Genomic DNA, 15,545 nt, shown 5'->3' with positions numbered 1-15,545 from the left:
TGGAGAACAGGAGAAGTCCCAGAAGACTGGAGAAGAGCAAATGTTGTCCCCATCTTCAAAAAGGGGAAGAAGGTGGACCCAGGGAACTATAGGCCGGTGAGTCTGACTTCTATACCAGGAAAGATCTTTGAACAAATTATTAAACAACATGTATGTAAGTACCTGGATAAGAATGAAGTGATTAACCAGAGTCAGCATGGGTTTGTAACTAACAAGTCATGTCAGACTAACTTAATTTCCTTCTATGACAGAATCACTGACTGGGTGGATCAGGGAAATGCTGTAGATATAGTATATCTTGACTTCAGCAAAGCATTTGACAAAGTATCTCACACCATCCTTATTGAAAAAATGACCAAGTATGCAATGGACCAGGCAACTGTTAGGTGGATTCATAACTGGCTTAGTGATCGGACTCAAAGGGTGGTTGTAAATGGCTTCACATCCAGCTGGATGAATGTCTCAAGTGGGGTACCACAGGGCTCCGTCCTGGGACCTGTATTGTTCAACATCTTTATCAATGATTTAGATGAAGGAATTTAGGGTAAACTGATTAAATTTGCTGATGACACAAAGCTAGGAGGGATAGCTAATACTAGAGAAGAGAGAGAGAGGATTCAAAAAGACCTAAATAAACTGGAGCAGTGGGCAGCAACCAACAGAATGGTTTTTAACAGGGAAAAATGCAAAGTACTACATCTGGGCAATAAAAATGAAAAAAGCATCTACAGAATGGGAGGAATAGAGCTAAGCAACAGTACATGTGAAAAAGACTTAGGTATACTAATAGATCATAGACTGAACATGAGTCAACAGTGTGATGCAGCAGCAAAAAAGGCAAATACAATTCTGGGATGTAGTAACAGAAGCATACAGTCTAGATCACGTGAAGTCATTATCGGACTTTACTCCTCTTTGGTCAGACCTCATCTGGATACTGTGTACAGTTTTGGGCACCACATTTTAAAAAAGACATAGACAAAGTGGAGCAAGTTCAGAGAAGAGCGACCAGAATGGTGACTGGTCTGCAAACCATGTCCTATGAGGAACGGTTGCAGGATTTGGGAATGTTTAGCTGCAAAAAAGAAGACTGAGAGGAGACTTAATAGCTGTCTACAAATATCTGAAGGGCTGTTACATTGTAGAAGGATCATCTTTATTCTCATTTGCACAAGGAAAGACTAGAAGCAATGGGATGAAACTGAATGGGAGGAGACACAGACTAGATATTAGAAGACACTGTATGACAGTGAGGAGATCAATGAGTGGAACAGGCTGCCACGAGAGGTGGTGAGTTCCCCTTCAATGGACGTCTTCAGAGGCTGGACAGACATCTGTCTGAGATGGTTTAGTGCATCCTGCATTGAGCCGGGGAGTTGGACACGAGGACCCTGAAGATCCCCTCCAACGAGAACATTCTATGATCCCCTAATTAAACACAGTGGGCCGGCTCCCAACTGTGAGTCCCCGGATCATACACAGAGCGGCGGCTTCCACCCTGCATCCATGGATCAGTTACAGTGGGCCAGACCCAACCCTGCGTCCACGGATCAGACAAGGTGTGCCGGATCCCAACCCTGCGTCCCCGGAGCAAAACACAGCGCAGTGGCCTCCACCCTGCAACCATAGATCAGTTACAGTGGGCCGGATCCCACCCTGCGTCCCCGAATCAGACACGGTGGGCCGGCTCCCACCATGCATCCCCGGATTAGATACGGTATGCCGGCTCCCACCCTGCATCCCCGGATTAGACATGGTGGGCCGGCTCCCACCCTGCGTCCCCGGATTAGACACGGTGGGCCGGATCCCAACCCTGCGTCCCCGGAGCAAAACACAGCGCAGTGGCCTCCACCCTGCATCCATGGATCAGTTACAGTGGGCCGGATTCCACCCTGCGTCCCCGAATCAGACACTGTGGGCCGGCTCCCACCCTGCATCCCCGGATTAGACACGGTGGGCCGGCTCCCACCCTGCATCCCCGGATTAGACACGGTGGGCCGGCTCCCACCCTGCGTCCCCGAATCAGACACGGTGGGCCGGCTCCCACCCTGCATCCCCGGATTAGACACGGTATGCCAGATCCCACCCGGTATCCCCGGATTAGACACGGTGGGCCGGCTCCCACCATGCATCCCCGGATTAGACACGGTGGGCCGGCTCCCACCATGCATCCCCGGATTAGACAAGGTGGGCCGGCTCCCACCATGCATCCCCGGATTAGACACGGTGGGCCGGCTCCCACCCTGCATCCCCGGATTAGACACGGTGGGCCGGCTCCCACCCTGCATCCCCGGATTAGACACGGTGGGCCGGCTCCCACCCTGCATCCCAGGATTAGACACGGTGGGCCGGCTCCCACCCTGCATCCCCGGATTAGACACGGTGGGCCGGCTCCCAACCTGCATCCCCGGATTAGACACGGTGGGCCGGCTCCCAACCTGCATCCCCGGATTAGACACGGTGGGCCGGCTCCCAACCTGCATCCCCGGATTAGACACGGTGGGCCGGCTCCCACCCTGCATCCCCGGATTAGACACGGTATGGCGGCTCCCACCCTGCATCCCCGGATTAGACACGGTATGGCTGCTCCCACCCTGCATCCCCGGATTAGACACGGTGGGCCGGATCCCACCCTGCATCCCCGGATTAGACACGGTGGGCCGGCTCCCACCCTGCATCCCCGGATTAGACACGGTATGCCGGCTCCCACCCTGCATCCCCGGATTAGACACGGTGGGCCGGCTCCCACCCTGCATCCCCGGATTAGACACGGTGGGCCGGCTCCCACCCTGCATCCCCGGATTAGACACGGTGGGCCGGCTCCCACCCTGCGTCCCCGGATTAGACACGGTGGGCCGGCTCCCACCCTGCGTCCCCGGATTAGACACGGTATGCCGGCTCCCACCCTGCATCCCCGGATTAGACACGGTGGGCCGGCTCCCACCCTGCATCCCCGGATTAGACACGGTGGGCCGGCTCCCACCCTGCATCCCCGGATTAGACACGGTGGGCCGGCTCCCACCCTGCATCCCCGGATTAGACACGGTGGGCCGGCTCCCACCCTGCATCCCCGGATTAGACACGGTGGGCCGGCTCCCACCCTGCATCCCCGGATTAGACACGGTGGGCCGGCTCCCACCCTGCATCCCCGGATTAGACACGGTATGCCGGCTCCCACCCTGCATCCCCGGATTAGACACGGTATGCCGGCTCCCACCCTGCATCCCCGGATTAGACACGGTGGGCCGGCTCCCACCCTGCATCCCCGGATTAGACACGGTGGGCCGGCTCCCACCCTGCATCCCCGGATTAGACACGGTGGGCCGGCTCCCACCCTGCATCCCCGGATTAGACACGGTGGGCCGGCTCCCACCTTGCACCGCGTGACTGTGGGGGAGATGTGATAGAGTCTTCTGCTCCTTCTCTCCTCTCTGGGTGGGATGTGATGCAGGAAGAATGGTCAGAATCTCGCCCGTACAGATAATACCTTTCCTCGCAGGGTTTGCTGTGGCGACAGCAGGTAACGCCCGAGGAGACCCCTCAATCCAATCACAGTCAAAACGAGCACAAGGTGGAACATACCCAGGACAAGCTGAAGAATAAAGAGAGGACAGGAGTCAGCATTCTACACCGCCATCACCTCCCGAATCCCCTCCTCACACTGCGCAACTCCGCGAACAGTCACCAGACACCACCGGACATCAGCGACTACAGAAACTCACATTTCTCCACACAACACTTCATACACCAGAGGCGACATTATAGCAGTTATATTCTTGTACATAGGAGCAGTATTATAGTAGTTATATTCTTATACATAGAGCAGTATTATAGTAGTTATATTCTTGTACATAGGAGCAGTATTATAGTAGTTATATTCTTGTACATAGGGGCAGTATTATAGTAGCTATATTCTTGTACATAGGGGCAGTATTATAGTAGCTATATTCTTGTACATAGGGGCAGTATTATAGTAGCTATATTCTTGTACATAGGGGCAGTATTATAGTAGTTATATTCTTGTACATAGGAGCAGTATTATAGTAGTTATATTCTTGTACATAGGGGCAGTATTATAGTAGTTATATTCTTGTACATAGGAGCAGTATTATAGTAGTTATATTCTTGTACATAGGAGCAGTATTATAGTAGTTAAATTCTTGTACATAGGAGCAGTATTATAGTAGTTATATTCTTATACATAGAGCAGTATTATAGTAGTTATATTCTTGTACATAGGGGCAGTATTATAGTAGTTAAATTCTTGTACATAGGTGCAGTATTATAGTAGTTATATTCTTGTACATAGGGGCAGTATTATAGTAGTTATATTCTTGTACATAGGGGCAGTATTATAGTAGTTATATTCTTGTACATAGGGGCAGTATTATAGTAGTTATATTCTTGTACATAGGGGCAGTATTATAGTAGTTATATTCTTGTACGTAGGGGGCAGTATTATAGTAGATATATTCTTGTACGTAGGAGGCAGTATTATAGTAGTTATATTCTTGTACATAGGAGCAGTATTATAGTAGTTATATTCTTGTACATAGGGGGCAGTATTATAGTAGTTATATTCTTGTACATAGGGGGCAGTATTATAGTAGTTATATTCTTGTACATAGGAGCAGTATTATAGTAGTTATATTCTTGTACATAGGGGGCAGTATTATAGTAGTTATATTCTTGTACATAGGAGCAGTATTATAGTAGTTATATTCTTGTACATAGGAGCAGTATTATAGTAGTTATATTCTTGTACATTGGGGGCAGTATTATAGTAGTTATATTCTTGTACATAGGGGGCAGTATTATAGTAGTTATATTCTTGTACATAGGGGCAGTATTATAGTAGTTATATTCTTGTACATAGGGGCAGTATTATAGGAGTTATATTCTTGTACATAGGGGCAGTATTATAGTAGTTATATTCTTGTACATAGGGGGCAGTATTATAGTAGTTATATTCTTGTACATAGGGGGCAGTATTATAGTAGTTATATTCTTGTACATAGGAGCAGTATTATAGTAGTTATATTCTTGTACATAGGGGGCAGTATTATAGTAGTTATATTCTTGTACATAGGGGCAGTATTATAGTAGTTATATTCTTGTACATAGGGGCAGTATTATAGTAGTTATATTCTTGTACATAGGGGCAGTATTATAGTAGTTATATTCTTGTACATAGGGGCAGTATTATAGGAGTTATATTCTTGTACATAGGGGCAGTATTATAGTAGTTATATTCTTGTACATAGGGGGCAGTATTATAGTAGTTATATTCTTGTACATAGGGGGCAGTATTATAGTAGATATATTCTTGTACATAGGGGCAGTATTATAGTAGTTATATTCTTGTACATAGGGGGCAGTATTATAGTAGTTATATTCTTGTACATAGGAGCAGCATTATAGTAGTTATATTCTTGTACATAGGAGCAGTATTATAGTAGTTATATTCTTGTACATAGGGGGCAGTATTATAGTAGTTATATTCTTGTACATAGGGGGCAGTATTATAGTAGTTATATTCTTGTACATAGGAGCAGTATTATAGTAGTTTTATTCTTGTACATAGGGGGCAGTATTATAGTAGTTATATTCTTGTACATTGGGGGCAGTATTATAGTAGTTATATTCTTGTACATAGGAGCAGTATTATAGTAGTTATATTCTTGTACATAGGGTGCAGTATTATAGTAGTTATATTCTTGTACATAGGAGCAGCATTATAGTAGTTATATTCTTGTACATAGGAGCAGTATTATAGTAGTTATATTCTTGTACATAGGAGCAGCATTATAGTAGTTATATTCTTGTACATAGGAGCAGTATTATAGTAGCTATATTCTTGTACATAGGAGCAGCATTATAGTAGTTATATTCTTGTACATAGGGGCAGTATTATAGTAGCTATATTCTTGTACATAGGGGGCAGTATTATAGTAGTTATATTCTTGTACATAGGGGGCAGTATTATAGTAGTTATATTCTTGTACATAGGAGCAGTATTATAGTAGTTATATTCTTGTACATAGGAGCAGCATTATAGTAGTTATATTCTTGTACATAGGGGCAGTATTATAGTAGCTATATTCTTGTACATAGGGAGCAGTATTATAGTAGTTATATTCTTGTACATAGGAGCAGTATTATAGTAGCTATATTCTTGTACATAGGAGCAGCATTATAGTAGTTATATTCTTGTACATAGGGGCAGTATTATAGTAGCTATATTCTTGTACATAGGGGGCAGTATTATAGTAGCTATATTCTTGTACATAGGAGCAGCATTATAGTAGTTATATTCTTGTACATAGGGGCAGTATTATAGTAGCTATATTCTTGTACATAGGGGGCAGTATTATAGTAGTTATATTCTTGTACATAGGGGGCAGTATTATAGTAGTTATATTCTTGTACATAGGAGCAGAATTATAGTAGTTATATTCTTGTACATAGGAGCAGTATTATAGTAGTTATATTCTTGTACATAGGAGCAGTATTATAGTAGTTATATTCTTGTACATAGGAGCAGTATTATAGTAGTTATATTCTTGTACATAGGAGCAGTATTATAGTAGTTATATTCTTGTACATAGGGGGCAGTATTATAGTAGTTATATTCTTGTACATAGGGAGCAGTATTATAGTAGTTATATTCTTGTACATAGGGGCAGTATTATAGTAGTTATATTCTTGTACATAGGAGCAGCATTATAGTAGTTATATTCTTGTACATAGGGGCAGTATTATAGTAGTTATATTCTTGTACATAGGGAGCAGTATTATAGTAGTTATATTCTTGTACATAGGGGGCAGTATTATAGTAGTTATATTCTTGTACATAGGAGCAGTATTATAGTAGTTATATTCTTGTACATAGGAGCAGTATTATAGTAGTTAAATTCTTGTACATAGGAGCAGTATTATAGTAGTTATATTCTTATACATAGAGCAGTATTATAGTAGTTATATTCTTGTACATAGGGGCAGTATTATAGTAGTTAAATTCTTGTACATAGGTGCAGTATTATAGTAGTTATATTCTTGTACATAGGGGCAGTATTATAGTAGTTATATTCTTGTACATAGGGGCAGTATTATAGTAGTTATATTCTTGTACATAGGGGCAGTATTATAGTAGTTATATTCTTGTACATAGGGGCAGTATTATAGTAGTTATATTCTTGTACATAGGGGCAGTATTATAGTAGTTATATTCTTGTACATAGGGGGCAGTATTATAGTAGTTATATTCTTGTACATAGGAGCAGTATTATAGTAGTTATATTCTTGTACATAGAGGCAGTATTATAGTAGTTATATTCTTGTACATAGGGGCAGTATTATAGTAGTTATATTCTTGTACATAGAGGCAGTATTATAGTAGTTATATTCTTGTACATAGGGGCAGTATTATAGTAGTTAAATTTTTATACATAGGGGCAGTATTATAGTAGTTAAATTCTTGTACATAGGAGCAGTATTATAGTAGTTATATTCTTGTACATAGCAGCAGTATTATAGTAGTTATATTCTTGTACATAGGAGCAGCATTATAGTAGTTATATTCTTGTACATAGGAGCAGTATTATAGTAGTTATATTCTTGTACATAGAGGCAGTATTATAGTAGTTATATTCTTGTACATAGGTGCAGTATTATAGTAGTTATATTCTTGTACATAGGTGCAGTATTATAGTAGTTATATTCTTGTACATAGGTGCAGTATTATAGTAGATATATTCTTGTACATAGGAGGCAGTATTATAGTAGTTATATTCTTGTACATAGGAGCAGTATTATAGTAGTTATATTCTTGTACATAGGGGGCAGTATTATAGTAGTTATATTCTTGTACATAGGAGCAGTATTATAGTAGTTATATTCTTGTACATTGGGGGCAGTATTATAGTAGTTATATTCTTGTACATAGGGGGCAGTATTATAGTAGTTATATTCTTGTACATAGGGGGCAGTATTATAGTAGATATATTCTTGTACATAGGGGCAGTATTATAGGAGTTATATTCTTGTACATAGGGGCAGTATTATAGTAGTTATATTCTTGTACATAGAGGCAGTATTATAGTAGTTATATTCTTGTACATAGGGGCAGAATTATAGTAGTTATATTCTTGTACATAGGAGCAGTATTATAGTAGTTATATTCTTGTACATAGGGAACAGTATTATAGTAGTTATATTCTTGTACATAGGAGCAGTATTATAGTAGTTATATTCTTGTACATAGGGGGCAGTATTATAGTAGTTATATTCTTGTACATAGGGGGCAGTATTATAGTAGATATATTCTTGTACATAGGGGCAGAATTATAGTAGTTATATTCTTGTACATAGGAGCAGTATTATAGTAGTTATATTCTTGTACATAGGGGGCAGTATTATAGCAGTTATATTCTTGTACATAGTGGCAGTATTATAGTAGTTATATTCTTGTACATAGGGGCAGTATTATAGTAGTTATATTCTTGTACATAGGGAACAGTATTATAGTAGTTATATTCTTGTACATAGGAGCAGTATTATAGCAGTTATATTCTTGTACATAGGGGGCAGTATTATAGTAGTTATATTCTTGTACATAGGGGCAGTATTATAGTAGTTATATTCTTGTACATAGGAGCAGTATTATAGTAGTTATATTCTTGTACATAGGGAGCAGTATTATAGTAGTTATATTCTTGTACATAGGGGGCAGTATTATAGTAGTTATATTCTTGTACATAGGAGCAGTATTATAGTAGTTATATTCTTGTACATAGTGGCAGTATTATAGTAGTTATATTACTAAGCGGGCAGCGGCGGTAGTACACGTGACTACAACTCCAGTCAGACTCCTCTTAGTGGTCATGACCCCATTCTATCGCTTTATGTGGCCCCCACACATCAGACATGGACCCCCTGAGGGCAGAGACATCATTCACCACCAATATTCTCCTGATCTGCTGGGATGAAATGTTATTAGTGCGGCTGGTACCTGGCAGACCCCGTTCCAGGACGCTGCGCAGCCACGTGATGTTCTGCAGACGTCTCAGCACTTTTCCCTTCATGTCGGCATTCGGCTGCTTGCAGAAGGCGTTGACTACCTGCAAGAACAGCTCAGCGTCAGTCAGGGGCGGCGATGGCCCGGGGAGGGCCGGGATGGGCGGCCGGGGAGGGGCGGCAGGAGCAGCAGCCCGGGGCGGAGGGGGCGGAGCAGGAGCAGCGGCCCGGAGGGGAGGGGCGGCAAGAGCAGCGGCCCGGAGGGGAGGGGCGGCAAGAGCAGCGGCCCGGAGGGGAGGGGCGGCAAGAGCAGCGGCCCGGAGGGGAGGGGCGGCAAGAGCAGCGGCCCGGAGGGGAGGGGCGGCAAGAGCAGCGGCCCGGAGGGGAGGGGCGGCAAGAGCAGCGGCCCGGAGGGGAGGGGCGGCAAGAGCAGCGGCCCGGAGGGGAGGGGCGGCAAGAGCAGCGGCCCGGAGGGGAGGGGCGGCAAGAGCAGCGGCCCGGAGGGGAGGGGCGGCAAGAGCAGCGGCCCGGAGGGGAGGGGCGGCAAGAGCAGCGGCCCGGAGGGGAGGGGCGGCAAGAGCAGCGGCCCGGAGGGGAGGGGCGGCAAGAGCAGCGGCCCGGAGGGGAGGGGCGGCAAGAGCAGCGACCCGGGGAGGGGCAGCAGGAGCAGCGGTCGGGGGGGTGGCAGCAGGAGCAGTTTGGGTAGGGGTGGGACGCGGAGGCCTCACTTACCTCTATAAACCAGTTAATGGCCATGAAGAGGAGCGAGCACAGCAGCTCCCGCTCGGCTCTGCTCAGAGACTCCACCTTGTCGATGACGTCCAGGTCGGTCAGGTACAGCGGGCAGCCTAGACGGGGACACAAGCCGGAGAGGGCAGCTGCTCCAGTGACTCCGTCATTAGGACCTCGCCTGCAGAGCTTACAGTCAGTGCAGCTCAGTTATGGGAAACATCATGTAACATTGTAGTTTCCTTGGGGACAGAGAAAGAACAGAAGAGCGTACCCAACAAAGCGTCAATCTCATCCAAGTTACCGGAAAACTCCTCCTCTATGCACAGACGAAGCAACCGGAAAAACGGGCACAAGCAGAGGGCAGAGACGAGGCTGCGGGGAGAAGAGAGGACAGGTGACGTATGGAGGCCGGCAGCCCCCGCAGAGGGACGGCGAGAGGGGAGGCCGGCAGCCCCCGCAGAGGGACGGCGAGAGGGGAGGCCGGCAGCCCCCGCAGAGGCATGGCGAGAGGGGAGGCCGGCAGCCCCCGCAGAGGCAAGGCGAGAGGGGAGGCCGGCAGCCAAACAGAGGGACGGCGAGAGGGGAGGCAGACAGCCCCCGCAGAGGGACGGCGAGAGGGGAGGCAGACAGCCCCCGCAGAGGCACGGCGAGAGGGGAGGCCGACAGCCAAACAGAGGGACGGCAAGAGGGGAGGCCGGAAGCCCCCACAGAGGGACGGTGAGAGGAGAGGCCGGCGGCCTCTGCAGAGGGACGGCGAGAGGAGAGGCCGGCGGCCCCCGCAGAGGCACGGCGAGAGGGGAGGCAGACGGCCCCCGCAGAGGCACGGCGAGAGGGGAGGCAGACAGCCCCCGCAGAGGCACGGCGAGAGGGGAGGCCGGCAGCCAAACAGAGGGACGGCAAGAGGGGAGGCCGGAAGCCCCCACAGAGGGACGGTGAGAGGAGAGGCCGGCGGCCTCTGCAGAGGGACGGCGAGAGGAGAGGCCGGCGGCCCCCGCAGAGGCACGGCGAGATGGGAGGCAGACAGCCCCCGCAGAGGCACGGCGAGAGGGGAGGCAGACAGCCCCCGCAGAGGCACGGCGAGAGGGGAGGCCGGCAGCCAAACAGAGGGACGGCAAGAGGGGAGGCCGGAAGCCCCCACAGAGGGACGGTGAGAGGAGAGGCCGGCGGCCTCTGCAGAGGGACGGCGAGAGGAGAGGCCGGCGGCCCCCGCAGAGGCACGGCGAGAGGGGAGGCAGACGGCCCCCGCAGAGGCACGGCGAGAGGGGAGGCAGACAGCCCCCGCAGAGGCACGGCGAGAGGGGAGACCGGCAGCCCCCGCAGAGGCACGGCGAGAGGGGAGGCCGGCAGCCCCCGCAGAGGCACGGCGAGAGGGGAGGCAGACGGCCCCCGTAGAGGCATGGCGAGAGGGGAGGCCGGCAGCCCCCGCAGAGGCACGGCGAGAGGGGAGGCCGGCAGCCCCCGCAGAGGCACGGCGAGAGGGGAGGCCGGCAGCCCCCGCAGAGGGACAGCGTGAGGGGAGGCCGGCAGCCCCCGCAGAGGCACGGACAGAGGCACGGTTGGTACACAGAGGCCACTCACCGCCCTTCTCGGAGGATTGCAGACGAGCCTTTATTCTGGACATCCTGTGACAGCAGCGGCAGGAGGTTGATGACTACCGCACCCTGACTCTCATCATCCTCCAGGTTATACATGGCTGTCACTGGGAACAGGTGGGACCTGCAGGGAGAAGACAGGAAAGCCCATAACAGACTCAATATCATGAACCCAAAACTATGGATATAAATGGGGGAAACACAAGGAGACTGGTGTAATAGAAGCTCGGCAGAACGCCAAGAGGACAATAACCGAGAAACCGCCGAGAGGAACAAAAACAGACGTGGTTTATTAATGTATAGCAAATATCAGCATAACAGTGACCGGGAGATGAGGACCCCGAGACAAAGGAGCACATCCAACACAGAACAACACCATGCCGAAAAGAGTGTAACTAATAAATCCCACCGGACGCCCCCCACACAGAAAGTGACCACAGCGCACAATGAGCCCATCAATGGAGGCGAGACGTGCCGAGCGCGGATCAGACGGGAGAACGATCAACCTGGCGCGTCCGTGGGTCCTGGCGCGTCCGCGGGTCTCATGTCTTTACATTTTGCGGCCTGGCCACTTGTCTTATTATTTATACTGAGTTGTTCTTGACTTGCTCCTTCAGTAGTGTCCACAATACCAGCCGTCCAATATGACTGACCGGATTAATCGCTGTTTTTGGCATAGATTCTATCACCACATGTCAGACAATTCACCAGTCGGTGCAGGAGATTGTAAGAAACCCCCAGACTCCGCATTCATCATCTGCAGGTTTCTGACTGTGTATGTGAATAATTAATTGTACGGGGGGTTCAATATAATAGCAGTGTGGGGGTCAATCAGTGTGCTCAATCACTCTGTGAAGAAACAGGGGTGAATCAGGCGGCCGCTATATAAGGGTGAAGCAGCACATGTTGTACCTGCATTTCTCCTTGAAAGCCTGAGAAATCTGGAAAGTTTCAGACATTGCTCAGAAGAACAGCGGACTTTGATTGGAGAGGGTAAAACTTATAAAGAAGTGCAGACAATGATCGGCTGTTCAGATAAAATGATCTGCAATGCTTTATAATGGAAAGCAAAACAAGAGAGATGGGGAAGAAAACGGAAGATCAAATGGATCAAAGAATATCCAGAATGGCAAACGCTCAGCCAATGATCAGCTGCTCCAGGATGATCACAGACAGTCTCCAGTTACCTGTGAGGACTGTGACAGTTAGAAGACGCCTGTGTGAAGCTAATCTCTGAGCAAGACATCCCCGCAAAGTCCCACTGTTAAAAAAAAGACATGTACTGAAGTGGATACAATCTGCCAAAGAACACATCAACCGGCCTAAAGAGAAATGGAGAAACATTTTGTGGACTGATGAAAGTAAAATTGTTCTTTTTGGCTCCGAGGGCCTCAGACAGTTCATCAGACGACCCCAAACTCTTCAGAGTGTACTGTGGCATGAATGAAGACAGTGAAGCATGGTGGAAGCATCATGATATGGGTATGTTTCTCTTACTATGGTGGCGGACCTATTTACCGCATACCAGAGATTATGGACCAGTTTGAATATATTAAAATACTTGAGGTCATGTTGCCTTAAGCTGAAGAGTATATGCCCTTGAAATGGGAGTTTCACCAAGACAATGACCCTAAACACATAAGTAAATGAGCAAAATCTTGGCTCCAGATTGAGGTTATGGAGCGACCAGCCCAATCCCCGGACCTTAATCCAATAGATCACTTGTGGGGTGACATCAAAAATACCGTTTCTGAGGAAGAGCCAACAAATGCCAAAATATTGTGGGATGTAGTGAAAGCGTCCTGGGCTGGAACAACAGATGACAGGGGACAGAAGATGGTTGACTCTATGCAACATAGATGTGAAGCAGCTCTAAAAAACGGATATACAACTAAATATTAGGTTAATGAATCACAGGAATGATAAATCCTAAAAAGAAGGACAAATGCAGACACTGCTATTTTTTAGAACAGAACAATGGTCATTTTTTGTTATTTTCTGTAAAGTCGTTACAATTATCTACATTTCTCTTCATGTTGTGAATTAGAAAACAGTGAACAAAGTTTCCAATGCTGGAAATATAACTAGGGGGAAGAAAGAGGCCGGCGGCTCCGGGGGAAGAGAGAGAGAGGCCGGCGGCTCCGGGGGAAGAGAGAGAGAGGCCGGCGGCTCCGGGGGAAGAGAGAGAGAGGCCGGCGGCTCCGGGGGAAGAGAGAGAGAGGCCGGCGGCTCCGGGGGAAGAGAGAGAGGCCGGCGGCTCCGGGGGAAGAGAGAGGACGGCGGCTCCGGGGGAAGGAGAGCGGCTCCAGAGCTGCCTTCAAGCGCCGATGCTAGCATGGGCTGAAGATAAAGAAGTCACCGGCGGTGAAGGAGAAAAGGGAAGGCTAGCGGAGTAAGCAGAGGACGTGGGTGAGCAATCGAGGTGTTTAAACCGAAAAGGATTGGGGTAGATCCGATATTTTGATCGCCCGTTATTGCAGTTTATTGCAATGCTGCGGCGACCAAAAAATAATAATTCTGGCGTTTAGAATTTTTTTCTCGTTACGTCGTTTACCGATCGGATTAATTCTTTTTTTGTATTGATAGATCGGGCGATTCTGAACGCGGCGATACCAAATATGTGTATGTGGGGTTTTTTTGTTTTATTTTGAATGGGGCGAAAGGCGGTGATTTAAACTTTTATATATTTTTTAAAACACTTTTTGACACTTTTAGAAGGCTTCAATAGTGTCCATAGGAGACTCGAAGCAGCAATTACCTGATCGGCTCTTCTACACAGAGGTGATGAGCAGATCGCCTGTATGCAGCAGATTTTCTCACTTGCTATGAGCGCCGACCACTGGGTGGCGCTCATACCAATTTGGCCATGACAACCACAGGGGTCTCCTGGAGACCCTGGGTTGTCATGCCAACCCTTTGGTGACCACGGGTTGTCATGCCAACCCTTTGGTGACCCGCGAGTTAAATGCTGCTATCAGAGATTGACAGCCGCGTGTGGATCTCAATTCCATCACCTGTTTAGATCAGCTGTCATGTGCCCGGTTTAGCGCGGGCTCAACGCCGGAGCATTGAACAGGGGGTGACGACGTTTTCTGTACTATTACGTACCACGTCGGAAAGGGGTTATTAAGTTGTTAACTTTATTGCCTTCCACAAAAGAGCGTTTTGTCAGAGGTGATAGAGGAGAGGAGCGATTCAGGTGGTAGGAGAAGTCTCGTGTAATCACTGGCTGCAGGTATTCTACGTATTTTCCGCAGTATTAGGCTACGTGCACACTGTGCGTTTTTGCAGCGTTTTTTCCGTGTGGAAATGCACCAAAAGCGCCATGTAATCCGTCTGCAGCTAATGCAATGAGAACCCTGATGTGCTGTGCACATGATGGGTCATTGCGGTAAAATCCGCAGCATGTCCATTATTTGTAGCGTTTTTGCAGCATTTCCCGCCCAATGACTTCAATTGAACAGCAGCAAACCCGCAGGTATACATATATGTGTGGAATTGCTGTGTATTTGACTAGTCAATGGGTCAAATACGCTGCAAAAACACACAAAAAAATGGTACCCGGGCTGGCTGGGGAAGACTACATCAACCATCATCCGACCGCCGCTCCCGCTGACAACAGCAAGAAAAGTGCGCCTGGGGGGAGCAGTAGTCTCCTCAGCCAAGCCGGCGTGTGCACGGTGAGTGTAAAAAAAAAAAGTAAAAATCTTCATTAAAAATAAAAAACACCTATGCTCACCAGTCCAGCGTCCTCAAGATGTCCCCCGGCGTCCTGATGACCCGGCGGTACACTGACGGGAGCATGCTCGCTCCCGGCAGTGTACATCACTACTGCCGGGACTAAGTTCACGTGAGGTCATCAGCTGACGAGCTCCAGGACCTCACTTTACAGCACCAGTGCAGCGTGGGAATATTCTCACGAATGTTCCCATGTACCACGGATGCAGTATGAGGTCACCGGGGCTGATCAGCTGATCTTCAGCTGATGAACTCACGTGACATCAGCAGAGCAATGTACACTGACAGGAGTGATGACAATCACTGATGTCACTGCTGTAGAAGTGACCCGGGTCGCCGTGGGACAATCTGGATTTCGTCATGACGGCGGACAGGTGAGGGATATATATGGTTGTTTTTTATTTTTTATTTTTTCTACAGAAGATTGATGGCTTTGGGAACTGGCAGAATAATAAAAAAAAAATATTA

General features: G+C 47.7%; 1 protein-coding gene across 1 annotated transcript in view; it reads right to left on the bottom strand.

The window, feature by feature from the left end:
• Positions 1-15,545, bottom strand: part of LOC141157781 (Fanconi anemia group D2 protein-like) — a 203,396-nt gene that overhangs the window by 64,193 nt on the left and 123,658 nt on the right. Inside the window, 5 exon segments of the mRNA XM_073645311.1 lie at positions 3,488-3,592; positions 9,011-9,119; positions 9,748-9,863; positions 10,019-10,119; positions 11,326-11,463. Of these exon segments, the coding sequence (XP_073501412.1) occupies positions 3,488-3,592; positions 9,011-9,119; positions 9,748-9,863; positions 10,019-10,119; positions 11,326-11,463 (569 nt within the window).

This window comes from Phyllobates terribilis, unplaced genomic scaffold (assembly GCF_046119375.1).
Source record: "Phyllobates terribilis strain yellow unplaced genomic scaffold, ASM4611937v1 Scaffold_8__6_contigs__length_399053987, whole genome shotgun sequence".
Taxonomy (NCBI): domain Eukaryota; kingdom Metazoa; phylum Chordata; class Amphibia; order Anura; family Dendrobatidae; genus Phyllobates; species Phyllobates terribilis.
Note: the sequence above shows the minus strand (reverse complement) of the source record. Positions and strands in the feature narration are given on the sequence as shown.